The following is a 16330-nucleotide window of genomic DNA, read 5'->3' on the forward strand; positions in this document are numbered from 1 at the left end:
AGACCTTGAAACTGACTTATATGTCAGATTTGACAAAAGATAAAAAGAAACAAATGAAAAGAATGTATGTAGCTTTTATATTGACATAATATTTTTTAATCTAATATGATTGATTTAGAACCTTTAGAATTTAAAACTTAGTCGTACATAAATTTATGTTAAAAAAATGTTCAACAATATAGAAAATCAAAAGCCAAGTAGAAATTAATTTAACACGCTGTATGATCATACATAAACATCAGAACAGGAAGTAGCTGAATTGGAATAAACAAGTAAATAGAAGAGTATTGAGACGTACTCATACGTACACAATTCGGTTCATAATGTTTATAATAAGGATGCAACAGAGGACCTGTTTCATGTTGTCATAATTTGGTAACACCTTTGAAATGATCCACAAGTTCATAACCATCCACCATAAGATTATTTCCTCAGCATCATGGTTAATTGTCGCTTGAAGGATTGCATAAATATTTCAAGATGTCTTCATGGATAAATCTTCAGGGACAAACAGATACTGGCCGCCTTTTATGCATTATTGAAAGCATCACCAGCATTAGTAGATAAATGGCGTTCTTGTGCAAGTTACTAATTTCCATCCTAAAATGGAGCTGCACATAAAGCATACAAGGAACTTGCTTCGATGCAACTGCACCCAACAGGCTTTGCAGGCATTTGAGGCATTGAAGAAGCTGAGAAGCCAACATCGAGATTCCCTGCAGTTGAAATTGGGGAGACCGGTAGAGGTTTCTCGAGTAAATTTCCTTCAGGAATCCTTTCGACCAAAGGAAATCCAAAAAGCCTACAACCATTGTAGCTGACATCCTGCTCCTTTTCTTTGTGCAACTTACCATCGATGACAGGATCATGGATTTCGACCAACTTGTACTGCGGATTGGCAAAATGATAACCCAGTGTCGGAGGCCAGAATCCGAAGGTTCCTTCTTTTTTACGCAATGCTTCTGCACCATTTGGCTTTGGAAAGAGCAGATTGCAACCATGTCTGTCTTGACTAGGAATAGACCGATGTAGCGGGGACTTTGACCTTGCTTCTTGAAACATTAGGACTGATGGTGGAGAAGATGCCTGAATTAATGGCAAAGATGGCTGCACTATTGTACCATACCCCATGGACGAGGAAGGTAGAATTTTCCCAGCATGAGATGTTTGAACACTATCGAGCAATCCATACGCACCACTCCTAGCATGAGCATCTGAGCGAGCTCCAAGAAATGGTGGGATTTTCGACAAAACTTCTTGACCTTGCAAGACCCCTAGGAACCCAGCCGGTTCCCTAAAGCCTGTGCAGTTGAAGGAAAAATCAGAACCTCCATGTGGGATTCTGATCCTACCTTCAGAAACAGATTCACTTGCTATGCATCTGTTTGCATCACATGAATGGCCCATACCTTCAGAATGTTTAATATTTCTGATATGAGCATCTAACCCAAAATTATTGGGAGTTTTGAGTTTCATCAATTCTTGACCTTGCAAGACCTTGTGGAAGCTTGCAGATTCCCTCAAGTCCAGACACCCATTTCCATCTACAGGAAATTGGACACGAAAATTTTAAATAACATAATAAACGTTTTCTTGTACTTTAGAACATAACTTCTGCAGATCAACAAGCACCTACTCAGAATTGGATAATCCATATTGACAGGGGGAAGACAAAGTTTGGCCTTCTTGGATCCTGTTGCCGACAGGGTACTGGGGCCTATAATAGAACCAGTTGATTCAATTTCCCATGGAGAAATTCGATTTTGTCTTTTTGTATCTACATCATCATCCCAGTTAACCTTCAAAGAGTAAACACATTTTCAATCAGCATTATAGACAACAATTGAATTAAAAGAAGATGATCAATAAAGAGAAGGTGAACTTTCAACCATCTTTTTAAGTACTACAAATACAATGGATATTCACAAATGCTTACAGAAGTGCAGGATCATGCAAATCCAAATAAAGATGATAAGAATCTATAGATTGAAAAAAAATGTAATAGCAACTGGTGTAAAATAATGATTCTCTCTAGGTCTAATCCAAGAAGCATTGTGTCAGTTAATCAGTTGGTTGCCACCTTTCATTTTGTCAACAAAATTCTGCCTCACGGTTACCTAGAAATTTCTCACTTTAGCTTTTTGCACTAGTGTGGATACGCGATGAGACAGTACATCCTACTTTTGTTCTCACAAGCAAAGCGGGCTGCTTTATTATTTTTGCTAGCAAACAGTCAATCCATATTGCATTTTTTACAGCAATCATGTTCCACCTCCAATACATGGTTGCTGGTGCAAGTTAGTAAAATTGTAATCCCTATGACTAGGGTCGGAGGAATTTCTTCCTCTAGTCAAGTGTACGAAATTAAGGTTTTGCCTGACCAAATTGGTATATTGAAAAGCACACATAATTGACAAAGGCTACACTCATCTCTATGGTCTTGACTGAAACAAAAAACAGATTCTAATGATGATCTTGTGACACTTTGCAGTATTTGCCACTGTCAAATTGATATCAACAGTGTGTTTCAAATAGGAGTTTACATGAATTCTACATGAGGAAAGCAACAACCAAATTTTGTTGCGGGCAGGATGAATTGGGGAATTGTAGAAATCTGTTAGGGAAGTGAGTAAACTGACAACTTAATTTTAAGAACCAACCACTACCTAGATCATGTTTTAGTAAATTCAATGATGCAATAATGGGATTAAGGATTTGGTAAGTGATCCATGTTAATGATATAAATATAAAATTTGATTAGTTTATTGCATAATACTATGTAGGTATTACTTCTAAAGTGACGAAGTAGCTCAACAAATAATAAACTATCTTGATGTATTTTACCTTATTGTAAAATACTAAACTTTTACATAAGTTTACAAGGAAGAAACCCATAAAACCAAAAAAGAAAAAGAAAAACAGAAGCCCCATAATAACCATAAAATCCAAAAAAAAAACTCGATCCTAAAATTTCAGGTTATGGGAATTATTGATAAAGTTGACTTCCAGTTCAGGGATTTTTTATACCCCAAATGAGATCTGATTGATTGGGATTTTCTTAATTGAGATGGGACCATGCTTAGCACTAGTTATTGCAAGATGGAGGTTTCACAAGTATTATCAAGTATAATTCTTTGGCTGGGTCTGAGCTGCAAATGTAGGTAATTTTCTGATATATAATATCAAGTGTAGATGCCCATTTAGCACAAAGGGAAACTAAGTTCTACAAAATTAGCGATCTGTGAATTTTTACTATTGTAAGTTGCAGCACTAGATAAAGGAGGTAGGATTAAGTTAGTTTGAACCAATAGCTGCGATATGCGACGATAGTGACAAAAGAAATTCATTTCATTTCTAAAATCAACTAGGGAATTGTTTAGTATTAAATTTAACATTGAAATATAAATTTCTTAAAATTAAAAGATATTTAGTTAAAGGCTTTTGAAGTTTTACTGGGAGACTGCACATTTTGAAAGATTAAATTACAAGGAAATGACTCATGTATGCTTATACATAACACTCCTCCCCATGTGAGCAGGTGAGTTGGACACTAATCTGGTCTGGCTTAACTTGGATACTTTTTCCTGTAGACTCATTGAGAAGCTACTAAGAAAGGCCTAAGTCCATGCTTTTTATAACCATGAGAAGCTCATTGACATCCTTGACTAATTTCTAGCAATATGATACCTTGCACAGTTGCACCCACATTTCATTGAGAATATACAAATTACTATACTCACAGTATAATTTACAAAAATACAAAAAATATAAATAATTGAAATCAGAGTATGAGAGAACTTTCTATTATCAGAAGAAACATAAAATGTGCATGAGCATACCAACAGACATCTCCACTTTGAACCAGGCCATCTTTGAGGATCAATGTCGCTGATTCCAGTTATCAGCCCTGTAGGTCTGTAGAAGAAAAGGATAAATTTTCAAAACAACTTAATTTATCATCCGACAATAGTTGGAGAGTTGTGCATCAAACCTTCTTTCTGAGGCATCATCATTTTCATAAAGCATTTTAAAACTCATTCCTACACAAAGGGAACTATCTGAGCTTTTTATGAATTTCCAATATGGAATTACAAATTCCGATGTGCTTGCCCTGTGATATATAAATTTAACTTTAGAAAACCATCTAAGTATAATGCCACAATGACTTTAGTTCACTATCATTAATATTTAACACTTTCAATATCAAAAAAGAAAGAAATAAGTGAATTTGGAGACATAAAAATATGAATCAAAATGCAAATGCAAACTGAATACACATAAATGAAGATAGATGAGACAAAAACATTGGATGATTATTTACAGAAAAGTTAAAAACAGTAGTAGCTATAGGATTGAGATATCCTTTTGTCATTTCCGTTATATAAATTACACATTTCTACCATCAAACAGTGATTAACAATGGCAAATTATCTTTAAAGCACATTCAAAACTACCCTTGCCAAAATACAAATACTGGATGAATACTGATACAAGGATATAGGGAAAGAAGACAAATAGCAAGCTAGGAAAAGAAAGGATATAGGGGAAAAAAAAGATTTTGATTCCTTGGAAGGAAAGAAAGAGGGAGGAAAATTTAAATTTATAAATTTGGTTATTTAAAAAGATTAAAAATATATATTAATTTAATAGATTTAAAGAAAACTGAGCATTATTTTGACAGAATTTTCAAGTCAAAATTGTGCACCTATTGCTTTTTCCCAAACCATGTTGAAGCAATGTGTACATGATGGGGAAACATTTTCACCAAGTGTTTCCTTCCGTCTCACTTAGAATGGTGTCAACGGGTCGTATCTATGCACAATTCCAATAGGCCCATTTTATTTCCATGTCATGTCCAGTCCAATGACACAGATAAAACGGGTCATGCCAAGCACGACCTCTTTGTCCATTTATCCTCGCTTCGGCCCAAGCCCAAGCGCAACTGCTTTCTTCCTTCTCACTTAGAGGTGTCAATGAGTCATGTCTATGCACGAACCTGATGGACCGGTTCGATTTCCATATCATCTCTAGCATGGCACAAGAAAAGACATGTCATGTCAAACACAGCCTCTTTGTCCATTTTAACCCCATTCAGCTCAAGCCCAAGCCTATTCACCTAGGCCCATGCTAGCCTGAGTCAAGGCCTATAGACTCAGTTTAATTAGAAAAATAAAAATCTTTTAGAAAAATGAAATTTAGAAGAAAAAAAAATCTAGAACACAATATTATAATATTTAATATTTATAATAATTAATATAAATTTATAACTAAAGAATCAACATGACTTCAAGCCGGTTCGAGCCTATGGGCCAGGACCAATTGGTATGTGGTTGGCAATAGCATATAGCCTAGGTCACTTGCATCATGCCAAGCTCAACCTAGGTCAGGTAGTTATATTGGATCTTGTCTTCATATAGCCTAGGTCACTTGCATCATGCCAAGCTCAACCTAGGTCAGGTAGTTATATTGGATCTTGTCTTAAGCATCATTTGTCGTGCCCCACTCAACAAGAAAAAATGTTGCTCAACTCGATAAGGCTAAACAATGATCCAAATTACTCAAAATCAACTTAATGATGGTAGCTAGACTAATCTAAATGTTATAAAATATCTCAATCAATGTGGGATTAAATTGAAATGATACAAAAGTAACCAAGATTTAGAAAGAAAAAAAACATATTAATACTAGGTCATAACTCTATTCAGCAATCACAACACAAACCAACATGGCACAGGTAGCTTTTAATTGTATAATTTAAAGTACAATGCTTCCGTGCATGAATATTTCATGTTAAATTTGCACCTCACTCCAACCTATGAAATTATATGCATATGTACGTTTCTTGTGTATCACATTTTGATGGTAAAAAACTTTTAGTATGTCCTGTTGTTTATGCATGAGTAGAAAATTGCAGAAAATATAATTCCACTGTCAACCTTAAGTTACCTTGGGTTATAATTTATATGAAAAACTTTTTTCATAGACACAGCAGTAGCAACAACAGCCAAAGTAGCTAATGATGCAGCATCATAATTTTGTTGCTCAGGAACTGGAATACTGCCTTTGGACTGAGCTGCTCTCCTAACACCCAATCTGAGCACACCATCATCACCTCTATAAGCATTAAAAGGAAAAAAAGAAAGTTCAGTTCTATAAGGTAGGATCAGGTACATGTTCATAAATTTGCAATATTCTGATAATGACTACCGAAGGAAGAGGACTGCATCGCCTGAAATGAGCTTCTTCCTATTGACAAATGCACTCCATCCAGTTGTAAGAAGGTGTCGACGTGGTTGGCCTAAATTTTAAATATATGAAGCAACCTTCAGCATGTCATATAATGTCCAACTTAAAACTTAATGACTTACTAAAAAATCTAAAATTAAATACCTGATGTGTTACTGATATTACTATTAATGCACACTAATTCTTAAGAAAAAAGTGCAGTGAATAGTTCTAGGGAGTGCTAGCTTTTAAAGGCACATTTTTTTAATTTGTCTTTATGGATTTAGAGACATTTTTATTTTTATAGGCTTTAGAGACAAATAAGTAAGTCGAATAAGTAGGATTTAGGGACAAATAAGTATGCCATTAAATATATAACTTATGTTGTAGTGAATTGGCCATAATACCTCTGTAGATATGGCGAAACCGCCACTCTGTTCCATGCAAATCTTTGGCAGTAAGCTCCTGCGAAGGTCGCTGCTGATTGTAGTCCTATTTTGAAGAGTAGGAGCAGCAAAGTCATACGGTTGATGTAATAGTTTTTCATATCAAGAGGTATGCACAGCAGAAAGACGAACTATATTAGAAAGTAAGGACTCCAAATAAAGGCATTCAACCGAGAAACCAAAAATAGAACAAATTCAATATGTCTAATTACAGTGGAGGAAGGAAGCAAATACCAAGAAACTAAAAATGGAATAAAGATGTCAACTTACCAGTGGAGGAAAACAGTCCTCAGCAGCTCGACGAGGGACAGAGAATCCACCATGGGTGCTGGTGTCAGAGGCAGTCAGTGTCTTGCAGAACATATGGGGCATGGATGACCTGCTCAAGGATTCATTATCCTCGTCTACCTCTGCTCCTTCATTCTCGCCCTTGTTCACTCTTCCTTTCAATTCCTGAGGCGAAATTGGCTAACCAACATCAAGACTGAAAGCAAAACGATGATACTACACTTACAAAAACAGTGGCCAAACAGGCATGAGGAGACTAACCTCGCTTTCGGGGACAAGAGAGAGCTGGGCGTAAACTTCGTCTGTACCCGCATCAGCCTGCGCACAAGGTATAGTGTAACAAAAAAAAAATCACATCTTTCAAACCCTAGAACAGAAAGCAGAGGGCTGAAGGGCAAACATGGAGATTAACATCGACCACACGGCAGAACACATGAGGAGGCACATCGAAGCGGCAGGCTCCTCGTCTCCCTCCGTCGCAATCAGCGCTACTGAACCCCAGGTGCTCCAGATGTCCCTGCGGCAAGTACATCACCAAGCTCCCCCTTTTAGGCAGCCAAATCCGAGGCCCCGCGCACGCGTGCCAGAGCTCTAGGCACACCGACACCGCTTGAAACGCGTCCTGCGCCACCACAATCGAAGCACCGAGCCCAGTTGAGTGCTCAGGCTCCTCTTCCTCCTCCTCTATAGTATTCAGATCGATGCCCATGCTGTCCGAACTCAGTGAAACAAAAAGCGAGAACCAAAAGGACCAACGCAGACTGTGCAAACGAGGGGCAGTGGAAGCGGCGATAGGTAAAAGGACTCGGGTGCGATGCGGATTAGGGAGGGAGCAGCGAGGACGTAGAAACGATGAAGAGACGCATGATAGTGGTGGAAGAAAGGCTCGTGGGAGTGGCCGTGGGGTGCCTAAGGCTTGAAGAAGACAAGCGTTGGAGTCGATAGACGAACAGGAGCAGCAGGAGCAGAGCAAAAGAACAGCAAGCTGCGCAGAAGCAGCAGATAGTATAAATGCTAAAAGACCAAAAACTTTAGCTTTTCTTTTTCACACTTTCCTACTACTCCCCCTTCTTTCTCGGGACTCCCTAAACATACATAAGCTTTGCCAAAAGGAAACGAGTCAAAAGCGACGTCCCAACCATGCCCCCACCGTACTCCCCCGGAACTCTGTCCCTCCACCAAGTCCCTCCTCTCGCCATCTTGAATCCATCTTCTTCCGGTCTACGACTGCTTCCTGTAATCCATCTTTAATGGTTGTATGACGCTGCCCCTGTACACTGGCTCCGTGTCAATGCCTGAATCAGATGGGGAACAGTGATTAAGAGCGAAGAGGGCGGAGGACTCCCATCTGGTCTTCACTTTCTCCTCGCTTTTATCGGTCGAACTGTGCTGATATTGCAGGCAGCTACTGCAGGATCAGAGATTGGGATGGCAGCAGCAGCAGCGTTGCCGGGGGGCGCTTTTATTCCGCTTCCCTGCCCTGTTCTGCTCCGCTGCCGCGAGAGCGACCTCTGATGCATTTACTCATCTCATTTCTCGCATTAAAAGCTCCTCCTTTCCTCTCTCTTTCTCTCCATGGTACATCAGGCGACACGACGTAAGAGCCCTTCTGCTTTCCCCCCGGGCGCTGTGTGTATTATTATTGCTCGACGCCCGCCACCACCCACCCTCCTCTCTGCTTTACAGTGCACATCAAAACTTGCAGAATCCTCTCTCGTTGGCCCCTCTCCCCTCTTTTACAGAATTGTTTGGACGTGGATGAATCACGTCTCCCGCACTCACGCTCTGCTGCTGTCCTGCTCCTGCGCTGCTGCTGGGCGAGAGGGACCAGCTCAAGCTCAGCTGTGGATGTCCCTGTGCGAGGATAAGACTACTGCTCTAATTGGTCGGCATTGTCGGGATTTTAACACGCTGGGCCGCCCCCATGTGGCTTGCGACCTCCTCGTCGAGACAACCACGGAAAAAAAAAAAAGATTCTTGGAAGAGGGCAGGGCATAAACCCCATGGCAAAGTAGCTTCCAAGTGGAAAACTTAACATCGCTTGGTGCATGATTCCTCCATCTGCAACGCTGCTGTCGATAAGGTTAAGAGATTGTGTACTAAAAATTCTTTAAACAATTGTGATTATCATGGAATTACTGAAAAACAAAACTAATCAAATATGCTCTAAGATTACAGGTACATTAAAGTATTCCTCCGAACAACTACACTGGAGCTGGGGCCTGAGCACAGAGGCTCACGTGGTGGGGCAGCCAACGGAGGCCGGGAGGGTGGGGAACCAGAAATTTAAGTACGTCGCCCTCAATCTCTCGGACCACACTAATCAGTGCCCCCTCCACACAAAGCTTTACGTATTGCTTTTGTAACGTTAAGGTTGGTGGCATCCCACGAAAGAACCCCCGGATAAACCGGTGTCCCTTAGCTTTTCTGACACAAAGCCCTATGCTAAATTTATATCAAAATCTATAAACGAAAATGGAGCTACATGCTAATTGAAGATGAGACCAGATCGACTGAATATCTAAAACAGATCGTTAATGTCACTGGACCATTAGGCTGTGTGCAGTTCGACAAGGGCAGCTCAACTCCTCAACCAGAATCGAGTGGTTGCATTGTTAGAATTATTTGATTACCGCTCTAAGTGCCTGCAGACAGTAGCTTTACCGTTGGGAGAGAATGAATCAGTAAATAAAAACTAACCTCCACGTGAAAGTATTTCCACGTATTTACTCAATTTTATAAATCTATATCAATTCTTAATCATTCACACGATCTCACGATCATTTATAAATTGAATTGAATTGAATATATCAATTCAATTATATCCTGGAGCGTCCTTAAAATTAATCGAGCCTCTACATCAGTATGCATCATCAACTTTTGTATCATTGTTTTTATTAAATGGATGGAAATAGGTAGCTCTGATGATGGAGGGGCTTCTCTGTCCTGCTGTGTCTAAAAATCACAAAGCAGGACAGACACGTAGCAAGAGGACCATAGATTTAATCACGGCTCTAAATCGATGATTTATTAGATTAGAATTGACGATTCATTGATTTGAAATCGACAGATGATGATTGATCAGTTAAAAAAATATAGATTCTTACTTTTAACGATTCAGAATTATAAAATGAGTCTATAAAGTTGAGTTTTGATAATAATGATTAATTCAATTAATCATAATATTTGATAAAACAATAATTAAATAATCTCAATTATAAAATAAAAAAAATGAACTTAGGGTTTGAAATAGTGGTTCAAATCCATGATTTACAATTAAAATTGAAATCTAGTCATTCTCAAACAAATCGATTACAATTCCAATCTATTCAACAAGGTCAATGGATGATCGATCCTAAATCCAATTATAAATTCAGATCGGACAATGGGTGAGTTGGGCGTCGCCCAATGATTTGGTGGTCCACAGGAACGACACTGGCACACTTGCTTTGGCCCGCACGACACGACCTATGTCGGGTCACTATCTACAAGTGGCCATTTTAACCCTTTCAAAATCTGCTCTAACTAGGTTTGACACTAAGGGGGTGTTTGGTTGGGGGTAATCTATGATTACCTTGGTTATCTGTCCAAGGTTATCATTGATAACCTTGTTTGGTTCAAGTTATGATCGATTCCCAAGTAATATAACATTACCCCTAGGGGGCGTTTGGTTGGGGGTTATCAATGATAACCTTGGTTATCTGTCCAAGGTTATCGTTGATAACCTTGTTTGGTTCAGGTTATGATTGATTCCCAAGTAATACAACATCACCGCCACATCAGCAAATGGGTTATAACCCGGTAATGTGATTACCTTGGCAGCCTAAGGTTTTCTACGATTCCTGAGGTTAACGAAATTTTTTCCATGATTACCCTTCAATTTTAAAACTAAGTCAATTAAAAAGTACTATGAAATCTAATTAAAATCAAATTATTTAATTCAATAAATTTTAATTTAAATATTTATAAATTAAAAATAATTTATTTTAAATTTAAAAAATAAAATTAATGAATTATATTTATTAATTTAATAAGTTATTTTATTAAAATAGTTATTTTTTTATTTAAAAAATATATTTTTTAAAATTTAAAAAAAATAAAATTAACCAATTATATTTATTAATTTAATAAATTATTTTATTAAAATAATTATTTTTAATGAATTATTTTATTAAAATAAAATTATCATATTATCTTTATTAATTTAATAAATTATTTTATTAAAAGAAATATAAATTTATTTTAAATTTAAAAAATATAAAAATAAAGAATTATATTTATTAATTTAATGAATTATTTTATTAAAATAATTATTTTAATAAATTATTTTTTTAATATATATATATAAATGTATTTAAAATTTTAAAAAATAAAATTAACAAATTATATTTATTATTTTAATAATTTTTTTATTCAAATAATTATTTTTAATGAATTATTTTATTAAAATAAAATTAACAAATTATACTTATTAATTTAATGAATTATATTAAAATATAATTGAATGAAGGGTAATATAGTAAATATAAAACTGGTTATGTTTTATTCCTTCCAAATAAATAAAGTAAACCAAACAACATTAGGTTATGTTTTATACCCCATAACCTTGGTTATGTGATTACCTGGTAATCATATAACCAAGGTCATATATCATAACTTGAACCAAACGCACCCTAAGTTCTTTAATTCTTTCACCTTGTGCGATGCGAAAAACTTGGACTAGTTAGGATCTATTTGCTCCCGAGGAAGTTCTTATTTCACGTTCTAGCTAAACTTAGACAAATTTATTTTCCTTTGAATCCGATTAGTTTCGATTCGACTTGAATGTGACTTCTTAAAGAGCGAGTTAATCCCGCGAAGGGTTGAGAGAAAGACATGCGAGAGCAGTGTGTCTGTTAATCAGTCACAACAACGTCTTTTAACATGACATGCATCTGTCTGTTTTGTAGAGGCTGATGCACATAAAATTAGATGAGAAAATAAATTAGTTTATGATCTAGGTGTAAAACAGGGACTCTGCGATCATATAAAAAGCCATTATTCGTTATTTTAAATGCGGCAATTAATGTTGGCTACTGTTCCCGGTGACGTTAGCTCTTAATATATTAATCAATTTGTTTAAATAGATACGAATTATGATTCCTATAGGGTTAGGGTACTACCGACTGGTCTCCTGTGGTTTACATATGAAACAGCGGCACCACGCACGCTGACGCAGCTCTGATGCATGGACACCTATCGACGTGGATGTGGCTCTGTCACTCACTGCAGGAACTTTATTCCACTCTTTTATGTGTTTTATTCCCCACCATTTCATTTAAGACTTTTCATAAGGAGAAAAAGTTAAATAATAATAATAATAATCTACATTAGTAATTGCAGATGAGAGAGACCCAACTTACCTTTGGGCCGCAATAAAGCCCTGAACTTGTACAGCAATGTCACACTTAAAAATTATAGGATTAATCAATCCAAAAAATTAACTAGCATCGTCTATACATAACTGCCAAATCTTACTTAGAATCTACTAGTTGTCTAAAAGATATACGAAATATTTTATAGTTTCGTTTTACCATAAAGATTATAGATCAGTTCCATGCCCTTAGAACATTTGAAATAAAACAACATCAACAACATATTAAATTAAGCAGCAGGAATCAAAATAGTTTAAAGGTGCTTAATCGACGGCTTAAGCATGTTGTCGTGAGCCACCTCGAAGAGCATCTTCACCACAGTCCTCATGGATGGGCGATTGATCGGAAGAGAGGCGGTGGTGCAGAGGAGGCCGATGTTGAGGACCTTGCAGATCTCTTCCTTGAAACAAAGATCAAGCCTCTGATCGATCACGTTATCCACTCCTTTCTGCTCCATCTCGAAGCGCACCCACTTGACCAAATCCTTGTCTCCGAACTCAGGATCCACCGGAACTCTCCCAGTTACGAGCTCAAGAATAACCACGCCGAAGCTATATATGTCGCTCTTTTCTGTAACACGCAGCGTGTACGCATACTCTGCGCGACAAAAGCAGAGTCCTTGCAGTGGAACAAAAAACGTATGGAACTAGAATTAAAACACAGCAGTGGAAATGGCCAAACCTGGAGCAATGTAGCCGCAGGAGCCGGCGACGATTGACATGGACTGTGGTCCCTTTTCAATGGCCTTCGCAAGGCCGAAGTCTGAAACTTTGGCCCCATACTCCGCATCCAACAATATATTGTTGGACTTGACGTCCCGGTGAACGATAGGTGGAACACAGTCGTGGTGCAGGTAGGAAAGCCCCTCCGCCGCATCCATGGCGATCTTCAACCTCATTGGCCAGTCCAGCTGGGCTCCTTTGCTGCTGTGGAGCTTGTCTCCTAAGCTCCCGTTTGGCATGTACTCGTAGACAAGAAGCTTGCAGTCGTTGTGCGTGACACAGCACCACAGCTTCACGATGTTCTTGTGCCTTACCTTCCCTAAGGTTGCCACCTCTGCTTCAAAGCCATCCCCGAATCCCTCGTGAACGTAACCTTTTTTCGAGGTCCCCCAGAGTTTTTTCACTGCGACCGTGTCGCCGTTCTCGAGCACGACCCTATAGACCTTGCCGGACGCTCCGGTGCCTATCACGTTATCTTCGTCCAGGCAATTCAAGATTTCATTCTCACTGAGGACAAGCTTATGGAAGGAAGTGAGCTTCAATTTTAGTTTGTCTACTGCTGGAAGTGCCAGATTCGGGCTCCTGTTCCTCCAATAGAACCAGACTGCGACAAGAACAAGCACGAGGGCTAAGAGTACAATGAACGATCGAAGAAGCCACATGATAACTTCACGTTCCGGATTGCTTTTGCCTTTCATACGAGGACAAAGGCCAGTGGTCAAGTCCCCGCATAGGCTGGGATTGCCCAAGAAGCTATTCTGATAAACCTGTGCCGCAAGCAGAGGAGGAAGGCGGCCGGAGAACTGGTTGTTGGATAGGTTGAATTGAATGAGTTTTAGATTTTGCAGCTCCATTGGAATCTCTCCGCTGAGTTTATTCCCTGAGAGATCGAGATAGTTGAGCACCGGGAGATCCCCAAGCTCCGGAGGAATGCTACCGGATAACTCATTATCCCGAGGTTCAGCTGGCTAAGTTTCTTCCATGACTGGACACCGCTGAGGAGCTCACCGGAGAGGGAATTGTTGTGGAGGTCTAACTCTCCAAGCTTAGAGAGGTTCCGCATGCTAACCGGCAGAGATCCCGAGAGGCGGTTGTTGGCTGCCGAGAACTCGTACATATTAGACAGAGTTCCGATTTCGTCTGGAATGGGACCACTGAACTGGTTGTCAGAGAGTAGAAGCATGGATAGATTGGCGGCGGTGGATATCGCTGGCGAGATGCTGCCAAAAAAGGAATTACCGGATAACTCGAGCAACCACAGGTGAGGCAGTCCCCAAAAGTAGTAGGGGACCTCGCCGGAAAGACGATTGTTAGGGAGTCGTGCGCGAGTTAGTGTCCTACACCTGCCAAGATTCTCCGGCAAGCTACCTGAAAATGAATTATTTAGCAAAAGAAGCTCCCTCAGAGCCCCACCATCACATAAGCCGACGGGAATTTCGCCGTAGAGAAAGTTGTCAGAGAGATCAAGGAAGCTAAGTGGACAGTTCTGCCCAAAATCAGCTGGAAGAGAGCCGGTGAGCTGGTTGGAGAATAACCGGAGGTCAAAAAGGTTCTTGCACCGGGAAATAGTCGGAGGGATCTGCCCTACTAGATTATTCTCGTAAAGCTGCAAATTTTCTATGTTTGGAGCGAGGAAAATGTCATCGGGGATACGCCCGGAGAGGTGGTTCATGGAAGCGTCGAGGAAGCGGAGTTGGGTAAGGTTGGAGAAGCCTCGGGGAAACGGGCCGGAAAGCGAATTAAAGTAGAGCTCAATTTGGACCACCGAAGACAACCCAGCGAGAGATTCAGGGATACTTCCGGTGAGAGAATTATATGCGAGGTCGAGATTCACTAGCGAGGAAAGGCGGCCAAGGTCTGGCGGAATGCGGCCGATGAGGTTACAGCCGGCGAGCCAGAGCACGCGAAGCTGTGTGAGGTTAGCAAAGGCGGGCGGAATCGGAGACGGAGCGAAGTCATTGTAAGAGAGATTAAGCTCTCTTAGAGAAGACAAATTGGCTAAGAATGAAGGCAGCGAGCCGGTGAGCTGGTTCCCCACCAAGGAGAGCGATTGGAGGCGCGGGAACATTCCAAAAGACGCCGGCACTTCACCGGAGAAATTGTTCTGCATCAATTCGAGGTGCAAGAGGTTGGGAAGGTGCGAAGGAAGGGAAGCCGGGAGCGGGCCGACAAGCAAATTCTGCGAGAGGTCGAGATGGTTAAGGGCGGAGCAGCCTCGGAGCGCGGATGCGGACAACGAAGAGTTGATTCCATTGTTGGAAAGGGAAAGAAAGGTGAGATGAGGCAGGCTGCAGAGCGCAGAAGAGAAGGGACCGGAGAGAGCGAAGCCGGAGAGGTCGACGGCCGTGACGGAGGCGGCGCCACTGCAGGTTACCCCGGTCCAGTTGCAGGAGTTGGAGTCCGCAGGGTTCCAGTTGGACAGAACATTGTAGGGGTCAGAGAGGAAGCTCTTAGCGAGGAGAAGGGAGAGGCCTTCTTGGTTGAGGGAGAAAGAGAGGTGTGGAACAAACAAAACGAAGAAGAAGAAAAGCAGAGGAAGCATGGAAGAAGAACGCATGCTGCAGTGTTGCAGAAGCTGAACCGACTATCTGGCACTTGTTGTCTGCGCTTTCATAAGCGAGTGTTAAGAAGGGAGAAAGAAAGGGAGGTGGAAGAAAGCATTGGAAAGGGACTGACTACAAACAGTTAGTTGGAGCCAGGAGGCTTTTAATTCAGTTGCCTTTTCTCAATGCAATGCATGTTTGCAACTTGATTTAACAAGGTGAAATGAGTAGAAGAGAAGGAAAAGTTGCGTTTCCGAGATTGCACAAGAACCCAAGGAGATGGATGGCTTTGGACGAGTGTTTCAATTTACTGAGCAGGAATCCAGAGGATGGACTGTATTGAAGGAGGACATATACCTTTGGGAAGTGTTTGCGTAGAAGTTTCGTGTGGGCTTGTGTCTATCCGGTGGACGATTCTGTTCTCTGGACAATTTGCTCGCAATGTGCTGGTGAACTGATTCTACTAATGCAAGGTTTGCTTGTCGGATAGAGATTTGCGAACTGTGGTGCAGGGGTTCGAAGCATATCGGCAAGGATGGGGAATTCCAAGGTGGTGGTGGTATATTATTTAACTGGATAAGACCATTATTCATTGCGATCTCTCTCGACGCGACTGATCACGTTGGATGACTGATGTATCCGATGGTTAGTTTTAGGATTCATACTGATCGCAATAACATGTCCCAAACAGT

General features: G+C 40.1%; 1 protein-coding gene and 1 pseudogene across 1 annotated transcript; both read right to left on the reverse strand.

The window, feature by feature from the left end:
* Positions 1-179: 179 nt before the first annotated feature.
* Positions 180-8612, reverse strand: LOC141824133 (auxin response factor 15-like). The gene is made up of 10 exons (XM_074711372.1): positions 7360-8612; positions 7221-7277; positions 6942-7124; positions 6633-6717; positions 6208-6298; positions 5947-6114; positions 3992-4111; positions 3840-3915; positions 1637-1799; positions 180-1544 (listed from the first exon to the last, which is right to left on the reverse strand). Exons 1-10 carry the CDS (start codon positions 7666-7668, stop codon positions 601-603), a joined length of 2196 nt encoding a protein of 731 aa, XP_074567473.1. The 5' UTR covers positions 7669-8612; the 3' UTR covers positions 180-600.
* A 3987-nt stretch (positions 8613-12599) lies between these two features.
* Positions 12600-15728, reverse strand: LOC141822679 (uncharacterized; annotated as a pseudogene).
* Positions 15729-16330: the final 602 nt, after the last annotated feature.

This window comes from Curcuma longa, chromosome 3 (assembly GCF_044706935.1).
Source record: "Curcuma longa cultivar G26 ecotype Majalengka, Jawa Barat chromosome 3, ITB_CL_G26_1.1, whole genome shotgun sequence".
NCBI classification, from domain to species: domain Eukaryota; kingdom Viridiplantae; phylum Streptophyta; class Magnoliopsida; order Zingiberales; family Zingiberaceae; genus Curcuma; species Curcuma longa.